This window comes from Anolis sagrei, chromosome 13 (assembly GCF_037176765.1).
Source record: "Anolis sagrei isolate rAnoSag1 chromosome 13, rAnoSag1.mat, whole genome shotgun sequence".
Taxonomy (NCBI): Eukaryota; Metazoa; Chordata; class Lepidosauria; order Squamata; family Dactyloidae; genus Anolis; species Anolis sagrei.
In genome coordinates, this window is record NC_090033.1 from 6,550,357 (window position 1) to 6,569,789 (window position 19,433).

At 46.6% G+C, this 19,433-nt stretch overlaps 1 protein-coding gene across 2 annotated transcripts in view; it reads right to left on the bottom strand.

Moving 5' to 3' along the window:
* CASZ1 (castor zinc finger 1) overlaps positions 1-19,433 on the bottom strand; it is a 379,132-nt gene that overhangs the window by 181,507 nt on the left and 178,192 nt on the right. For both annotated transcript variants that reach the window (XM_067472686.1, XM_067472685.1), the window contains exon 3: positions 8,255-8,358. In XM_067472686.1, the coding sequence (XP_067328787.1) occupies positions 8,255-8,258 (4 nt within the window). In that variant the 5' untranslated portion in view covers positions 8,259-8,358. The remainder of the gene's footprint in view (positions 1-8,254; positions 8,359-19,433) is intronic.

The following is a 19,433-nucleotide window of genomic DNA, read 5'->3' on the forward strand; positions in this document are numbered from 1 at the left end:
CGCACCCCACACCGCAGCCTCCCACATCCGCCCCGCCGGGGCCCTCGGTTCCCTGGTTTTCCGACGCCAATCTGTCAGGGAGCCTGTTGGCGACCGAGGGCTTGTTGACTGCTCCCTGTCCATTACGGCCCAGATTATAAGCATATTGCACCGCTCTCTCCCCACGATGCCTGGGAAATCCAATACGCTGAAAGGTTAATGCAATCAATTAGGGTGACAGGGAAGTAAAGGAAGGCTTCCGAGTAGATGAAAAAGAAAGAGAGAAAGAGAGAGGCCGAAGGAGCCTCGTCAGATGATTGGGAAAATAGCCCACTTGGCGTTAGATTTGCACGAATGCCAAATCGGAGCGGAGGGAGCCAAAAAGAGGCCAAGAGCACATTTACCTTTTGCTTTCCCATTTTTTTGTTTTGGAAAACAAGGAAATGGGGAAGAGATGCATTGCTTGCAACCCTATTTTTAAAAGCAAAGTAAGTGTACTAAACTTACTGGCAGCACATGGGGTGCAGACCCAACATTAATAAGAACATCAGCCCTGTCCTTGTCTTACTCAACTGCCAGGTATGCCTGCCCTGTTTGGCATAAGTCAGCCCATACAAAGCAGATGAACATAGCATTGAACGAAACATGCAGAATAATCACAGGATGTCTTAAACCTACACCTGTTGGTAAACTCTATAAGCTAGCTGGCATTGCTCCCCCCCCCCCCCCGATGTGCGACGAGAAGTTGCTGCTCATTGTGAGAGAAAAAAGGTTGCACACTGTGAAAGCCATCCACTACATGGCTACCAGCCTCCTCCCAGTAGACTCAAATCAAGGAAAAACGTTATGAGAACTACCACTCCATGCAAACCAGGTGAACATAGCATTGAATGAAACATGCAGAATAATCACAGGATGTCTTAAACCTACACCTGTTGATAAACTCTACAAGTTAGCTGGCTTTGCCCCCCTGATGTGCGACAGGAAGTTGTTGCTAACCGAGAGAAATAAGGTTGCACACTGTGAAGGCCACCCACTACATGGCTACCAGCCTCCTCCCAGTAGACTCAAATCAAGGAAAAGCTTTATGAGAACTGCCACTCCTCTTGGCGTCCCCCCAGCAACAGCAAGGGTATCCCTCTGGCCAGCTAGACCAGGAAATCCCAACATAAGAACATCAGCCCTGGTCTTGTCTTACTCAACTGCCGAGTATACCTGCCCTGTTTGGCATAGGTCTACCCATGCAAAGCAGGTGAATGTAGCATTGAATGAAACATACAGAATAATCACAGGATGTCTTAAACCTACACCTGCTGATAAACTCTACAAGTTAGCTGGCATTGCCCCCCCCCCCCCCCGATGTGCGATGGGAAGTTGCTGATAAATGTGAGAGAAATAAGGTTGAACAATGTGAAAGCCACCCACTACATGGCTATCAGCTTCCTCCCAGTAGACTCAAATCAAGGGAAAGCTTTATGAGAACTACCACTCCTCTTGGCGTCCCGTCCCACCCCCCCCCCCCCCGGGTATCCCTCTGGGCAATCAAAAACCAGGAAATCACAACTGGATGGCCCCCCACGAGAGAGGGTCTTCCTCCAGGGGCAAACCAAGAATGGGCAACTTGGAAGTCCCTGAACAGACTCAGAAACAGAGTAGACAAATCAAAAGACAACCTGGCAAAATGGCACGACCTAAAAGAATCCCACACCTTGTGTGACTGTGGAGCAGAACAGACAACTCCGCATCTGTATGCTTGTCCACTGTGCCCTGCATTATGTACAGAGGAAGAGTTGTTGGAGGCTACAGACAATGTCGATGCTGTTGCCTGTTTTTGGTCAAAACATATTTAGCTGCACCTTCTGTTTTTATCAGTTTTATACTAATTTATGCAATGCTTTTGACATGAAATAAGTAAATAAAGTGTACTAAAAGGTCAAAGAAGCATGGGGAGGGATTATTGCCCTCATGGCCACTGCTGACACTTGAGCCTCAAGCATCAACACCGAATCCAGGAGGACATCCAAACTGTGGACCTCTGTCCTCAGGGGAAATGTAACCCCATCAAGCACAGGTTGCCATCCTATACCCTGCTTGGCCTTGTGACTGCCCAGGAGGACCTCCGTCTTGTCTGGATTAAGCTTCAGCTTGTTGGCCCTCATTCAATCCATCACAGCGGCCAGGCACTGGTCCAGAATCTGAGGGGCTTCCTTGGAATTTGGTGGAAAGGAGCAAGAGAGTTGAGTGTCATCTCCAATACTCCAGGTGACCTCACCCAGCGGTTTCATGTAGATGTTAGAAAGCATGGGAGATCAAATAGAACCTTGTGGGACCCCACAGGTCAATGGCCAGGGGTCCCAGCAGGTGTCCCTCAGCTTTACCAACTGGGTACAATCCTCCAGGAAGGAGTGAAGCCACTGCAAAGCAATGCCCCCAAGACCCATTCTGGAGAGCTGCCCCAGAAGGATACCATGGCTGATGATATCGAAAGCCCCTGAGATGTCCAAGAGACATCTTGGAGGTCATCCACTAGGGTGACCAAGGTCATCTCCCTTCCGTGGCCAGGCCTAAGACCAGACTGTGATGGATCAAGATAATCAGCTTCATCCAAGAATCCCTGGCGGTGAGAAGCCACAACTCGCTCTAGAACATTGGTTCTCAACCTATGGGTCCCCAGATGTTTTGGCCTTCAAGTCCTAACAGCTGCTTAACTGGCTGGGATTTCTGAGAGTTGTAGGCCAAAAACCTGGGGACCCACAGGTTGAGAACCACTGCTCTAGAACCTTGCCCAAGAAGGGAAGATGAGAAATTGGTCGGTATAAGATCTGTCTTAGAGTGCTGGTGTCTCACCAAACTACACATCCCAGGATTCCCCAAAGTGATGTCAAACTGCATTCAATCTACAGTGCAGCTGTGTCTCTGCCAAATTGGGTTGTATTTGGTTTTATTGATTTTATTGATTTTATAGTTATAATGTATATTTGGTGTTAACTGTGTATTGATGTAATTTTGTGTTTGATTGTTTTTATGATGCAGGCATCAAATTGTGCCTTGCTTTTGTAAGCCGCCCTGAGTCCCCTTCGGGGTGAGAAGGGCGGGGTAAAAGAACCCCAAATAAATAAATAAATAAATAAATAAATAAATAAATAAAATTGGGGCAGTTGGGGGACGTGGCTGACGGCTCCTATTGCCAAACCCCAATCTTTGTTCTATTCAGTTGTAGTAGACATTGAAGTCTCGGCAAAGTCCCAGGCTGGTGCTTTGAGACGGCAATAGGCAGCCCTAAGAAGCTGTCCCAGTCTTCCAGCCACTGTGCCAGCTGCTTTGCGAGGACAATGCTGGAGAGGCAGCGCCACCGGCTTGTTAGGACAAATTACGGCTCCCTCTCCATCGCTCCCCACTGCACTCGTCCTTAATCTCCCTACTTAGCCACTGACAAGGCTTCCCGGGCTACTCGCTCCTGGCAGAGCCATCCCAAATCCCCAGAGATGCCCCGGGAAAGAGATTTCGGCTGGAGGAGGATGACATGGAGAAGGGAGGCCCTTTCGACTGAGCTCCAAATTCCACTGCAAGGATCTGTAATGTAGCCGTTGCGAGGGGACACGATATAACAATCCCTGCTATCTGCACTGCAAAGAGTGAGAAACTGAAAAAGATTGACTTCTCAATCTGGGGGTCAGGACCCCTTCACATGGGGGAGGGTTTCAGAGGGGTCGTCAAAGACTATCAGAACTCAAGGTTGAAGATCTCTCTGCCTGCCCTTCTCTTCCTTTTTGGAAACAGATGGCAAATTGTCCCATCAAAAGCCCTCCTCCGCTGTGATTGGCGATCCTCTCAGTCAAGGGGAGGGCTGTTTCTGAGACTCCAAGCAGGGAGGGGAGAGCAGGCATGCTCGGCGCATGGCAGAGTGGTACGCATGTGCAGGTGAGGCAGAGCATGAGAGGCTGGAGGGTGCCTTGCACCAGCGAGTCCCTTCATGGCATGGGAGTTCTGTGTGCAAAGTTTGGCCCAATTCTATCTCTGGTGACATTCAGAATGCTCTTTGATTGTAGGTGAACTATAAATCACAGCAACTACAAGGTCTATTTTCCTCAAACTCCACCAGTGTTCACATCTGGGCATTTTGAGTATTCGTGCCAAGTTTGGTCCAGATACATCATTGTTTGAGTCCACGGTGCTCTCTGGAGGTAGGTGATCTACAACTCCCAAACTTAAGGTCAATGCCCACCAAACCCAGTATTGTCTGTAGTCATGGGAGTACTGTGTGGGAAGTTTGGCCCAATTCCATCATTGGTGGAGTTCAGAATGCTTTTTGATAGTAGGTGAATTAGAAATCCCAGCAACTACAATGCCCAAATGACAAAATCAGTCACCCCCCTGCTAGGTAAAGACATTAAGTCCAGTCGTGTCGAACTCTGGGGGTTGGTGCTCATCTCCATTTCTAAGCTGAAGAGCCAGCGTTGTCTGTAGACACCTCCAAGGTCATGTGGCCAGCATGATTTCATGGAGTGCCGTTACCTTACTGCAGAAGCAGTACGTATTGATCTACTCATATTTGCATGTTTTCGAACTGCTAGGTTGGCAGAAGCTGGGGCTAACAGCGGGAGCTCACATCCCTCTCCAAATTCAAACCTGTTACCTTTCGGTCAGCAAGTTCAGCAGCTCAGTGCTTTAACCCGCTGCGCCACCCCCAAGCCCACCAATATTCAAATGTGGGTGTATTGTGTATTTGTGCCCAACTTGGTCCAGTGAATGAAAAGACATCCTGCATATCATAATATTATAAAGTAATACAATATAATACTAATAATAATAATACGATATTATAATTAAATATTTTATATTACATGTAATATTACTAATAATGTAATATATTGTATGCCACTCTGAGTCCCCTTCGGGGTGAGAAGGGTGGCATATAAATGTTGTAAATAAATAAATATCAGATATTTACATTCGCAAAATGACAGTTCTGAAGGAGCAATGAATATAATGTTATGGTTGGGGGTCACCACAACATGAAGAACTGTATTAAGGGGTCGCGGCAATAGTAAATAGAATTCTTCGGTTTACTGTATTCATGTTGCTTTTGCTTTTCCTTTGCTTGGCTGAAGTTTTAAGTTATTGCCATGCTAGAAATGTGCAGAATGGAAGAGAATATGATGGGGGGCATTGCCTTCATTTCCCCGCTTCTCCCGGCCAATAAATACGCCTTTGATACTTCAAGATGGTACAGGAAGGAGGGTGAAATGACGAGAGAGGGTACCAAGTAAGTGATGGAAAGGGAGGGAGGAGGAAAGGGCTGTAACCAGGGCGGTGAAGGCGGCAAAGGGAAGCATCCGCCTGCTCCTTTTGAGCCGCGCGAGGCAGGGTGCCCAGGGGGTGACCTACACCGTGCCCGACCGCGATCGCCTTTCAGGGCCACTGCCTGACAATGGAGGGCCGCCTTTGATGTGGGGGGAAGAAAAGACGAAGGAGGCAAAATGGCCAAAACGGGGAAAGAAAGGAGAAAAGCGTCCGGGGAGATCTTTGGAAGGATGGGAAGATGCCTGCGGAGCCCCAGGGCCAAGCGGGTGGGCGGAGAGGACAAAGCCGGGAGTCGGGGGCCCAGCGGGACAGCCCCAGACCCAAAGGGACAAAGGGAAAACAAACACTGGATGAGTGGGGCACCTGCTGCCTTCTGTCTGGGGTCTGCCTCTTCCCCTCGGCCCCGAATCCCGCTGCCTCCCGAGAGGCCCCATCGGTGACGGATGGACGGGGAAGGCCGAGTCATTTTGGGAGGAATATTTACATAACACTGGCTTTCCACTGACCACTTTTGATGGGTTTCGATGGGAATATTTTAATAAATCAAACACAGAAATAATCCTTGGAATGTGCTCTTTAACTACCACTATTCACTTTTCCACATAATCACCAGACAATTGGATACATTTTTGCCAATGATGAACAAGTTTTCTAAAGCCGTCACAGAAGAAGTCGACACTTTGTTTCCGCAACCAGCGTCAGCATCCTGGGTACCCATCGTGCACAGATCTTCCGAGAGCCAACCAAAGTAATAATGTGACCCCCACGTTCTTGTGAAATGCCTCTTCCCCTCGGCCCCGAACCCCGCTGCCTCCCGAGAGGCCCCATCGGTGACGGATGGACAGGAAGGCCGAGTCATTTCGGAATATTTACATAACACTGGCTTTCCACCAACCACTTTTGATGGGTTTGGATGGGAATATTTTAATAAATCAAATTCAGAATAATCTTTAGAATGGGCTCGTTAACCACTATTCACTTTTCCACATAATCACCAGACAATTAGATACATTTTTGCCAATGATGACCAAGTTTTCTGAAGCCGTCACGGAAGAAGTTGACACTCTGTTTCCGCAACCAGCGTCAGTATCCTGGGTACCCATCGTGCACAGATCTTCCGATAGCCAAGCAAAGTAATAATGTGACCCCTACGTTCTTGTGAAATACCAATTATGCTTGAAATTTCTCTCTCAGTGATACGACGATCATCCTGAATCAATCTGTCAACCTTTTGCTAAGGCTTCCCGCCAAAATGGAACTGTAGAGGAGAGTCTACTGAACAAGCCAGTATGTGCCGCATACTAGTACTGCCATCTCTTGAGGAGTTACGAAGGCAGAGGCATTACTTTTCAGTCAACCCTCATAAGACTTTATGAGAGATCTAAAATGGTCTCTCTTTTGTCCATGTGGATAAACTCCTTCAGCAGTTCATGAAGAAGTTCATGACTTCGTGATTTACGCAAATTCTCTCTCTCTCTGCTTCTCTTTTCAAACTGTCTCTCACTGCACCTGAATACCTCAAGCCAGAATAAAAATGTAACAGTATCCAAAAGTCCCAGGCTCAGCTATCTCCCCGGGCATTGCCTGACCAATCAGCTTCACGCATGTTATTTTACAGTTCACACACACACACACACACACACATTAACTGATTCCTTGTTAAGGCCAACCTTTAAAACTCTGGCATAGACACTGAGAACTGGGAAGCCCTGACCCTTGAGCGCTCCAGCTGGATGTCAGCTGTGACCAGCAATGCTGTAGAATTTGAAGAGGCACGAATGGAGGGCAAAAGAGAGATATGTGTCAAGAGGAAGGCGTCTCAAGCCAACCCCGACCGGGACCGCCTTCCACCTGGAAACCAATGCCCTCACTGCAGGAAAACATACAGGTAAAAACTAGGGCTCCACAGTCACCTACGGACCCACCTCCAGTACACCTACACTCCTTCCTAAAATATATGTCCAACAAGGACTTTCCCTCCCACATAACGACATCTGCAAGGCAACAAGTCAACCTATCTTCCACCGCAACCAAAGTACTATAGGTTATATCCTAGTTGACGACCATCTCTTGTTGAAGGCTTTCATGACTGGGTTGCTGTGAGCCTTAAGCAGACAAGATTTCTTTCTCCCGCCCTGGACATCATTCCACGGATATATAAACCTCACTTGCCTAGTTTCCAAGAAGCCTCACAACCTCTGAGGATGCCTGCCGTAGATGTGGGCAAAACGTCAGGAGAGGATGCTTCTGGAACATAGCCAGACAGCCTGGAAAACTCACAGCAACCCAGTGAACACCATCTCTTGGGATCCGTCCACACGATAGACTAATAATGCTATTGATTCCACTTTATTGCCGTGACTGCATCCTGGGGAATCCTGGGGTTGGTAGGCTTTGGCTAGGAACTCTAACTAACCTTCCCCAAACTGGAAAACCCATGCCAGTTAAAGTGGAATTATAGCACTACAACTGTGTAGTGTGGAAGGGTTCCTTTATTTGAGAAAGTGTAAAGAACAGTTCATTGAACATTCCAAAACATAGCGAGCAACACAATAGATTCACAATTCAGATGACAATGCAAATCCTCCATGACAAGTCTGGTAAACCTAGGTGTCCATTCATTTCATTTCTGTCCAGACCTTCTCAAAAAACTGGACTCTAGATATAATTGCGCGAAAGTGGTGATATACTGACAACCGTACAGATAAAAGTTATTCTTTTTGCTTCCTTGTAGCTTTATCTACACCACCCAAGAGTAAGTCAGTAAGTTGAAAACCTCCCAGATACATAAAGAGAAAGTTGGTGACAATGTACCAAGCAGAGGCTGTGCAGATGCGCACATCCACGTTGTGTTGCCTGTTCTGAGTCTTGGTGCTAGATTGAGAAGCAACAGAATATGGATCAGCTTCATGGATGCCCACCATGCCCCAAATTGCCCTACAGGTTCAGAAAAGAAGTGAAAAGGACCTACCCATTTGTGGCTTCGTTGGTCGGTGGTCTTCCCTACCTCTTGATAGTCAAGAATCAGATGCCACAGTCAATTGGTTGGTTTGAAAGCTGCAAAGTTACTTCATCCTGCAAAAAAGAAGAAGGCAGAGATAAACATCTCAGGCATCGCACAGAAAGAGAGACAGACAGTAGTTGATTGTTTAGACATGTCAACTGCAGTAAATCTTGTCAACTGAAAGGTTGACAGCTCGAAACCTGGGTCAGGGTGAACTCCTGGCCTTCAGCCTAGCTTCTGCCTACCTAGCAGTTCAAAAGCAAATGTGAGCAGATAAATAGGTACCACTTAAAAGCTGGGAGGTATTTAAGGAACCCATAAGGGAATGCCAGAAAAATTCCAGTGATTCGATCAGGAGAAAGTTTATGAACAAAGCTCTTTGGCAGTGAAAATGGAGCAACAACACCCCCTGTGGCCAGAACCGAGCACAAGTCCCCAAGATGCCGAAGATGGGAAAGGCTATATATAACCCTGTCTTGTCAGTGTATAACGGCATTGAATGTTTGCTGTATATGTGATCTGTGATCCGATCTGAGTCCTCTTTGGGGTGAGAAGGGCAGAATAGAAATACTGTAAATAAATAAATAAGGAAAACCAGAAACCATGAAGACTTTAGTTTGGCAACAACTCGGTACATGAAACTCAGAGCACTTGAAAGCAAGACCATGATAAAATAACAACACTGACTCGACTGAGGCAACTGTTTCCCATGAATCATTATAAATCCTTTCCAAAACCCATAACTGAAAGGAAAGCCTACATCTTAACTTTCCCACCAGATAACAGTTTGTTGTCTTTTTTTTTTTTGCAGTAGACGACCTGAATGCCTCAGTCTCTCAAAATTCTGCCTCAGTTGACTAAAACTTTGCTTTCTGTCCAAGGTGTCACTATCCTCTCCCTCATTAACTCCTGCATCTGGCAAATCAAACTCAGCATCATTTTCTGACAGTTGTTCTGAGAAAAGCGGCGAAAGGTCTCTTCCAGGAATGTGGCCTTGCTCAGGCCTCTCTTCTGAATTTAACTACGGCCCAAGCAAACGCTTATCCCCAGGCCTATCACCAGGAACACCAGAAACCATGAAGACTTTAGCTTGACAACTACTTGATACATGAAACTCAGAGCACTTGAAAGCAAGACCATGATAAAATAACAACGTTGACTCGACTGAGGCAACTGTCTCCCATGAATCATTATAAACCCTTTCCAAAACCCATAACTGAGAGGATAGCATGCCTCTTATAACAGTTTGTTGTCTTTTTTTTTTTTTTGCAGTAGATGAACTGAATGCCTCAGTCTCTCAAAATTTTGCCTCAATTTACTAAAGCCTTGCTTTTTGTCCAAGGTTTACTGTCCTTTCCTTCATTAACTTATTCACCTGGCAAATAATTCTCAGCATCATTTTCAGACAGTTGTTCTGAGAAAAGCAGTGAAAGGTCTCTCCCAGGAATGTGGCCTTGCTCAGCCCTCTCTTCTGAACTTCACTCCGGCCCAAGGAAACCCTTATTCCCAGGTGCATCATCAGGAACACCAGCCCCATTCCCATCAGGCACATCAACATGGACATTGTTCCCATCATGAGCATCAGCATGAACATCAGACACAATCACGGGCTGAGCAGGCTGACATACAACACCATCCTCTACACAACTCCACTAGATTGCAGAGCCAACTCTCGTTGGCAGTTGGCATGAGCGCCAACCAAGTGGCAGTATTCCTTGCCATTGGAAGATTCCAGAGGAAACTCCCGGCACATTTGCTTGAGTCAATTAAAGCCATTCCCAACCCGTTGTCTTATCGCTTCTGTCAGCTCTACATTCTTCTCATTATCGGGTCTTTCGTCGTATTTTGTTAATGCTACACTTCGTGAAAAACTCTAGCACACACCAACGTTTACATCTGTTCTATAGAGAAAAGACAGGTTATAAATCTGATAATAAATAAAAGATAAACACAGCTGTCTTCCGACAAAGAAATAGCCAGGGAAAGTGGGCTTTTCGGATGTTTCTCGAGGGAAAGGCTCGACTCAGGCTCCATCAAGGAGGAAGCAAAAGAATGGTCAACCTCTAGGCAGCGTTCTTGCACCAACCTTGTTTAACATCTTAACAAACAGTCACAATTGCGACTCACAAAGAGATTTATATACACTGATGACCTTGGCCTAACAACACAAACAAAAGACTTTGAAAGCTGAAAACCAACTTACTAATGCCCCGAAAGATCTCTCCAGCTACTGCAAAGATAACTACCTGAAGCCTAACCCTGCCAAGACACAAGTGTGTGCTTTCTATCTACGTCAGTATTTCTCATGAGGGGGTTTCAGAGGGGTCACCAAAGACCATCAGAAAACATATATTTCTGATGGTCTTCTGTAGGCTAAAGATCTCTCCGCCTGTCCTTCTCTTCCTTTTTGGAAACAGAGATGAATCCTTCCACCAAAAACCCTCCTCCGCTGTGACTGGCCGACCTCTCAGCCAAGGGGAGGGCTGTCTTTGAGACTCCAAGCGGGGAGGAGAGAGCAGGCATGCTCGCGCATGGCAACGTGGTGCGCATATGTGGGCGAGGGAGAGCGTGCGAGGCTGAAAGGAGGCTCGCACTAACAAGGCATGAGGATCCTATGTGGGAAGTTTGGCCGACATATTGTTAGTGGGGTTCAGAATGCTCTTTGATTGTAGGTGAACTATAAATCCCAGCAACTACAACTCCTGAATGTCAAGGTCTATTTTCTCCAAAGACCACATTTGGGCATATTGAGTATTTGTGCCAAGTTTGGTCCAGATCTATCACTATTTGAGTCCACAGTGCTCTAGGTGTACGTGAACTACAACTCCAAAACTCAAGGTCAATGCCTACTAAATCCTTCCAGTATTTTCTGTTGGTCATGGGAGTTCTGTGTGCCAAGTTTGGTTCAATTCCATCATTGGTAGTGTTCAGAATGCTCCTTGATTGTAGTTCAACTAGAATTCCCAGAAACTACAACTCCCAAATGTCAAGGTCTATTTTCCCCAAACTCCACTACATTTAGGAATATTGAGTATTTGTGCCAAATTTGGTCCAGATCCATCATTGTTTTGAGTCCACGGTGCTCTATCGAGATGTAGGTGAACTACAACTCCCAAACTCAAGGTCAATGCCTACCAAACCAAGTATTTTCAGTTGGTCATGGGAGTTCTGTGTGTCAAGTTTGGTTGAATTCCATCGTTGGTGGAGTTCAGAATGCTCTTTGATTGTAAGTGAACTATAAATCCCAGCAATGACAACTCCCAAATGACAAAATCAATTCCCTCCCCAAACCCCACCAGTATTTGAATTTGGGCATATCGGGTATTTGTGCCAAGTTTGGTCCAGTGAATGAAAATACAGCCTGCATATCAGATATTTATATGGCGATTCATAACACTTGACAATTATCAATTATCAATGAAAATAATGTTATGGTTGGGGGTCACCACGACATGATGAACAGTATTAAGGGGTCATGGCATTGAGAAGGCTGAGGACCACTGGACTAGATGGTCCTTAGAGTCCCTCCCAACCCTAGGATGCGAGGTGCTAGACCTTCTCCAACCTGCAGAAGACCTAAGCAAGGTAACCCAACAAGGTCATCAGACGACTCCTCGGACCCACATGAGTTTGAACATAAGACGCGAGAGATCCAGAGAGAAGAATATGCAGAAAAACAACAACAGTTGCCAACAAAAGGAAAGGGAGAAGAAGAAAAAATGCCATGCAAAGGAAATTGAATTATTTAGAGCCATATGTTCCCAAACTGTGACGGAGCCGAAGCGAGGAGGCCGCACCGTGAGACTTCCGAAAGTGGGCCTCCCTTCACTTGGAAGGGAGAAGGAGAGACCCAACCAGCTGCTACGAAAGCAGCTGGTAATAGGCCCCCCTTTCCCTCTGGCAGCGAAGGAGAGAGAAGGGGGCCTCCTTGTTGCCTTCCAATGTGATGGAGGGATACCAGTCCTGGTCACTGGAGGGCCCCATACTGCCCAGTCCTCCAGTTACGAACAAGATAGGTCATGTCTTGAACATGCCCAAGAGCCCTGACAATGTCCTCCACAAACACCACCCTGCCCACCAACCAAGTGAAGGTTTTCATTTGGGCACAAATCCATTCTAGATTTTCTGTTTTTCCTCCACCACAGACATCCCAGTGTTTCTGACGCTCTCCATTAGTGTGGAATTTGCATCCCACCCACTGCCTCTCCCTTAACCCTTTCCTATTCAGGAATTGATCAACAACTGAACATACTGAATGGGTTTGGGGGACTGGCTCAACATGATGGAAGTTGCAGTTCACCCTGCATCAAGACAGAGCACTGTAACCACCACCGACAACAGATCTGGACCAAATATGGCACACAGAACCCCCATGATTAACAGAAAATGCTGGGGGGGGGGGGAGGTTTGGGGGAAATTGACCTTGATTTATAGCAGCGTTTCTCAACCTGGGGGTTGGGACCCCTCGGAGATTGCAAGGGGGTATCAGAGGATCACCAAGGACCACCAGAAAACACAATATTTTCTGTTGGTCATGGGGGTATGTGGGTGGGAAGTTGGGCCCAATTTTATCATTTGTGTGGTTCAGAATGCCCTTTGATTGTAGGTGAACTATAAATCCTAGGAACTGCCACTCCCAAATATCAAATCTATTCCTCCCTAACTCCACCAATGTTCACATTTAGCACCAAAAGATTGCAATGTATTGAAACAGATGTGGATCCGGGTGGGAGGTAGACTGCGTTGGATAATACAGAATGTTGGATGAGTGAAGGTTGGATAAGCAAGACTCTACTGTACTGTGTTTCCAAATTTAGCACCGAAACATCACAATGTATTGAAACAGTTGTGGATCCGGGCGGGAAATAGACTGCGTTGGATAATACAGAATGTCGGAGGAGCGAAGGTTGGATAAGCGAGACTCTACTGTACTGTGTTTACAAATTTAGCACCCAAACATTGCAATGTATAGAAATAGCTGTGGATCTGGGTGGGAGGCAGACTGCGTTGGATAGTACAAAATGTCGGATGAGCGAAAGTTGGTTAAGCAAGACTCTACTGTACTGTGTTTACAAATTTAGCACCAAAACTACGCAATGTATTCAAACAGCCGTGGTTCCAGGTAGGAGGTAGACGGCGTTGGATAATACAGAATGTTGGATGAGTGAAGGTTGGATAAACGAGACTCTACTGTACCGTGTTTATGAATTTAGCACCAAAACATCACAATGTATTAAAACAGCCATGGATCTGGGTGAGAGGTAGACTGTGTTGGATAATACATAATGCCGGATGAGTGAAGGCTGGATAAATGAGACTCTACTGCACATTTCCACTAGAACCTTCTGGATTATTTTCTCCTTTCGGGCAACACATTTCTATCTCAAAACAGAAGTCAAGCCTTGGCATCTCTGTCCTCCTTTGCCTCCTTTTCTCCTGCCTTGCTCATTCTACAGCCGCCCGCCCATCGTCTTGCCCTTTGCTAGATTCGTATAAAACCAAAAAAAAAAAAAAAAAACCCCCACGAAAGACGAGTATCCGGCGCGCTCCCCCTTATCCTCTTTCCCTCCGCCCCGCTTTATTATTTTGGCCGCAGCTTATCAATGATGCAAGCGGAATAACGCCAATTTACTTAGAATGTGTAATCCCCCAAATCAGATTGGGGGATTGCATGAGGCGGGCTGACCTTGCATATGTCTCCATTAAAGCCACCCAGGCCTCGGCTTGTATTCTGTGTTCCCAGCACATATTTAGACAGATAACGCTAATTGTACTTGACATGTCCTCTTAAGGGTGGACTCTCTCCGCCTCCCCCAGCTCCGCCTGACAATGAGCCGGCCTCCAAAGCCGGGAGAGCGAGCGGCTCGGGCTCGCTGCTCTGCAGGGCAAGGCACCGTTCCCAGGCTGGGTTGCCATCCCCAACTTTGCCTCTTGGACGGAGCCCCGGAAAGGCGCCACACAATGAGTGCCTCACAAAGCGGGGAAGCTAGCATGCACATGAACACAACCACAACCCTCCAAAGAAACCCAGAAGCGCCGGCTGCGTGTGCCGTACACGTGTGTGCGCCGTTTCTGGGCCATTGTTAATCAGGGATTAGAAACTGCTATTGTGGCAGAGTTGAATCCGTGGAAGAAAAGACATCCTCCTTCCATGTGTTGGCTACAAAGGAAGGGAAACGTTGGGGAGAACGGGCTTCGTGGGGGTCTCAGTTCGGGGCCACAAGGCCAACCTAGAGAGAAAAGGAATTCTTTCTCCTACCCACAGATATATAAACTTCACTTGACTAGTTTCCAACAGACCTCACAACATCTGAGGATGCCAGCCATAGATGGAGGCGAAACGTCAGGAGGGAATGCTTCTAGAACATGGCCTTATAGCCCAAAAAACCTACAATGACCCAGAGGAAAGGATGCTTCTATGGCATTGTTTCCAAAAGACCCTCTCCTGGATGTTGCCTTCGGTCTTGTCAGACTCACCTCTCGGCCTCTTCAGCCCTTTTCAGTCTCGACTACAGTAAATGTGTTGTGTTTTATAACCTAGTATAGTCAGTCCCCAAGTTACAAACAAGGGAGGATCTATCAGCTTGCTCTTAAGTTCAATTTGTATGTAAGTCGGAAGAAGAAACATCTTTTAAGTGTAACTTCAATCATGGTCCCGGGTCAAAAAAGAGTTGAGAACCACTGGTGTAAGTGGACATCCCAGCCATACACACAGACATATTTTCACTTTTATTATGTGGATAGATGGATGGATGGATGGATAGATAGGGTTGGAATTAATCTTAACTCCAGCCCTATCTATCTAATGTTGCCCGTCCTTGCTCTGATGGTGAAGTGGTCCAACGTCAAAAAAAAGGTTTGGGAACCACTGGTGTAAGTGGACATCCCAGCCATACACACAGACATACATATTTTCACTTTTATTATGTGGATAGATAGATAGATAGATAGATAGATAGATAGATAGATAGATAGGACTGGAGGTACTCTTAACTCCAGCCCTATCTATCTAATGTTGGCCGTCCTTGCTCTGATCGTCAAGTTGTCCAATGTCAGAAAAAGTTTGGGAACCACTGGTGTAAGTGGACATCCCAGCCACACATACATACATATTTTCACTTTTATTATGTGGATAGATAGATTGGGCTGGAATTACTCTTAACTCCAGCCCTATTTATCTAATGTTGCCTGTCCTTGCTCTGATTGTGAAGTGGTCCAATGTCAAAAAAAGGTTTAGGAACCACTGGTGGAAGTGGACATCCCGGCCAAACAGACATACATATTTTCACTTTTATTATGTGGATAGATAGATAGATAGATAGATAGATAGATATAGATAGGGCTGGAGTTACACTTAAATCCAGTCCTATCTATCTAACGTTGCCCGTCCTTGCTCTGATCGTTAAGTGGTCCAACTTCAAAAAAACGTTTGGGAACCACTGGTGTCAGTGGACATCCCAGTCAAACAGACATACATATTTCCACTTTTATTATGTAGATAGATAGATAGATAGATAGATAGATAGATAGATAGGGCTGGAGTTACACTTAAATCCAGTCCTATCTATCTAACATTGCCCATCCTTGCTCTGATCGTCAAGTGGTCCAATGTAAAAAAAAAGTTTGGGAACTACTGGTATTCGTGCACATCCCAGCCGCACACACACACATTTTCACTTTTATTGTATGGATGGATGGATGGATGGATGGATGGATAGATAGATAGATAGGGCTGGAGTTACACTTAACTCCAGCCCTATCTATCTAACGTTGCCCATCCTCCCTCTGAGATATTGTCATGACTGTTTCTCGGCCCACCAAGTCACGCCAATCATCTAAAAGGATGGGAAGAAAGTTTTTCTGGATGTAGTTTGGGGGGGGGGGGGGGGGAGCTCTGGCGTTGTGCCTGCGGTGCCTTTAAGATGCGACTGGAGGGGGAACTGCACTCCGGTGCCAGCTTTCATTCGGAGGCGCCTCCGCAGCCTTCCCTCCCCCCCGTTCAGAAAGTTTCCTGCCCAATTGTTATGTGCGATCCGATCTGAAAGTTACTCTCTAAGCTTCTTGTCACATTTTGACTTAATGAAGTGCAACTGGAGTGGGAATTGGGGTTCATCACGGCAGTCTCTCTGTACTCCCTTGTTGTCAGAAAACAGGGGCGGTTGGGGACCGTAATGCAACGCTGCAAGTCGTTATCATTCCGGTCAGTCTGTTTAACACAAAATTAAACAAAGAACTAATTAGTGCCTCATGAATTAATAAATGCGCAGTTGCTGGGGAGGAAGGCGAGGGGGGGAGAAAGGTTGTTGGAGGAAAGATATTGGAAAAAGTCAAATTAGGAGGTGGCGGGATGGGAAGGGGCGAAGGAGAGGCCCCAAGTCCACTTGGACGGCGAGGAAAAAGTTTAGTCTTCCCTGTCAAGGTTGTTCCAAGCCAAGCGGCCGAGATGTGGACGGAATGTGGCTCCAGGACGCATCCGGCGCAATGGGGCTGGGTTCTAGAGGAGGCATAAATATTTATGTGGACGGGACTTTACTGACAATCGTGGCAGCTTCCGGAGTCAAGAGTCAGGCAACCAACGCTCCGCTCAGCGACTCTGGATGAGCCCAAGCTTGCCTTCGGAGACTCAGTCTGAATTCCGCTCAAAGCATTCCAACGCAATCTCCACAAAACTCCAGGATTTTGTTCAAAAGACAAAGAAAACAGTCGGTTGAAAATAAGGTTGGCACAATCTGTTAGTTTCATGGGATTAGAGAGGAGCAACTTCCATATTGAAGCACAAATGCTCCCCGAATGAAAGAAGCAGAATGAATTTATGCTAAATCAGTGTTTCTGAAACTTCTTAATGCGGTGAGCACTTATGGTTGTGGTGACCCCCAACCATAAAATGATTTTTGTTGTTACTTCATAACTACCCCTGTTATAAATCGTAATATGATATGATAGATATGCAAGATGTATTTCCATTCACTGGACCAAATTTGGCACAAATACCCCATTCTTTTTCCCTTTATTTTTCAGAGAGAGATGTCCTAAGAACAGTCCCAAGTTGGAGCTTGCCGCCGAAGCTCTGGTCCATATAAGCACTACGCTTCCAACGCAATGGAATTATATGAGTACATACACAAGTAGGCAACAAGTTGGATAGTACACCTCGGGCTCTGTAATTCTCTTCCCCAAGAGTTCAACAAGTAGAAACAAAAAGATGCAAGCAAACACATAGATAGACAATATATCCATGGTGACAGAAGCTCACCTGTTTGGTGGTCCCCTCCCCAGATTTCTAGAGGTCCAGGTTGAAAGGGAAATACAAGGCAGAGTAAGGGTCACATCGCTCTAAGTGTCATCGCAATGGTCAAGTGTGGCTAACAAACAATGCTGCAATGAGAGGGAGATCCCCCTGTTTCTCTGAACCCTGGTTAGATGTTCACCACAACCATCCCAATCTTGTGGCCTGGCTTCAAAGAGTAGATCCCCAAAGAGGAAGATGGAATGGAGATGGGATGGAAAGGTGATAAGAAAGTCAAGAGTGACTGTACAAGGGAAGGTGAAACCCAAAGCACTCGAGATGTAGATGTCCCTGAGATGTAGATGTCCTACCAAGCCAAAGACCTCATCCTGCTAAATGCAGCCATCTCAAAGGCTTCAGCAACTGCTCATGAGCTGCAAAAGCTAGTTAACAAGCAAGGAAAATGACACATGGATTGAAGATAATGTAAGGAGAGGGAGATCCTCTGTCTCTCTGAACCCTGGTTAGATGTTCACCACAACCATCCCAATCTTCTGGCCTGGCTTCAAAGAGTAGATCCCCAAAGAGGAAGATGGAATGGAGATGGGATGGAAAGGTGATAAGAAAGTCAAGAGTGTGTACAAGGGAAGGTGAAACCCAAAGCACCCGAGATGTAGATGTCCCTGAGATGGAGTTGTCCCACCAAGCCAAAGACCTTATCCTGCTAAATGCAGCCATTCTAAAGGCTTCGTCAACTGCCCACAGGCTCCATAAGCTAGTTAAGAGGTGAGGAAAATGACATATGGATTGAGGATAATGCAAGGAGAGGGAGATCCTCTGTCTCTATGAACCCTGTTCAGATGTTCACCACAACCATCCCAATCTTGTGACCTGGCTTCAAACATATCTAAGAGTATATCCCCAAAGAGGAAGATGGAATGGAGATGGGATAGAAAGGCGATAAGAAAGTCAAGAGTGACTGAACCCAAAGCACCCGAGATGTAGATGTCCCTGAGATGGAGATGTGCCACCAAGCCAAAGACCTCACCCTGCTAAATGTAGCCACCCCAAGGCTTTGGCAACTGCCCGTAGGCTCCAAAAGCTAGTTAAGAGGTGAGGAAAATGACACATGGATTAAAGGTAATGCAAGGAGAGCGGGAGAAGGAAGGGGTCCAAGAATGGAGTGCCTACCAAAGCCTGGAACGCTCTGTCTCCGTATCGGGATGGCCGCTTCTTCCAGAGGAAGTGCCTCAAAAGGGGATGAAAAATGGACTTTTCCCCCAAAGGGGAGGGAAGGGGGGGACCCATAAGACCTTTGATTATGCAGAATTGGGAAGCGGAGTAAATGACTGTCTATCTCCCCGTCTCCCCAAGAGCCATGGGCAGCTGTCAAGGCATCCCATACTTCCTCGCCCCTCGTATCTTTCTCTTTTGTTTCCTTTCCTCAAGTCCCAGGTCCATGTCAGCCCCTCGGACAGTGGGGGGGATCCGGGGAGCGTCATGGAAACCGTCCCTTTCCTGGGCAAACATTCTGTTGGCCCCCCACGTCCGGGGTCCCTCTTTCAAGGAGCTGTCAGGACCCCGGGAGAGTGTCACACGACCCAAAGACCAGGCGTGACGGAGCCGATTTTCTCCCCCGAATGTGATTGATGAAAAAACTTTGGAGGAAAACCATGTTAAAGGACAAAAAGAAAGGGGAAAGGGGAGGCAAGGAGGGAGGAACGGGGGAAAAATACACAAAATAGAAAGCGACACGGGAAGCGAGGAGGGCTGCGGAGGCACAAGGGGGGCAAAGGCCAAAGCGGTGGGTTTCCTAGGCAATAGCGCCGGGGGACGAGTGTCGGTTGTCCTTAAACAGCATAACCAGGCCCGAAAAGAGAGGTCAAGGAAAGCATGAAACGTTACCACAACAGTGATTAA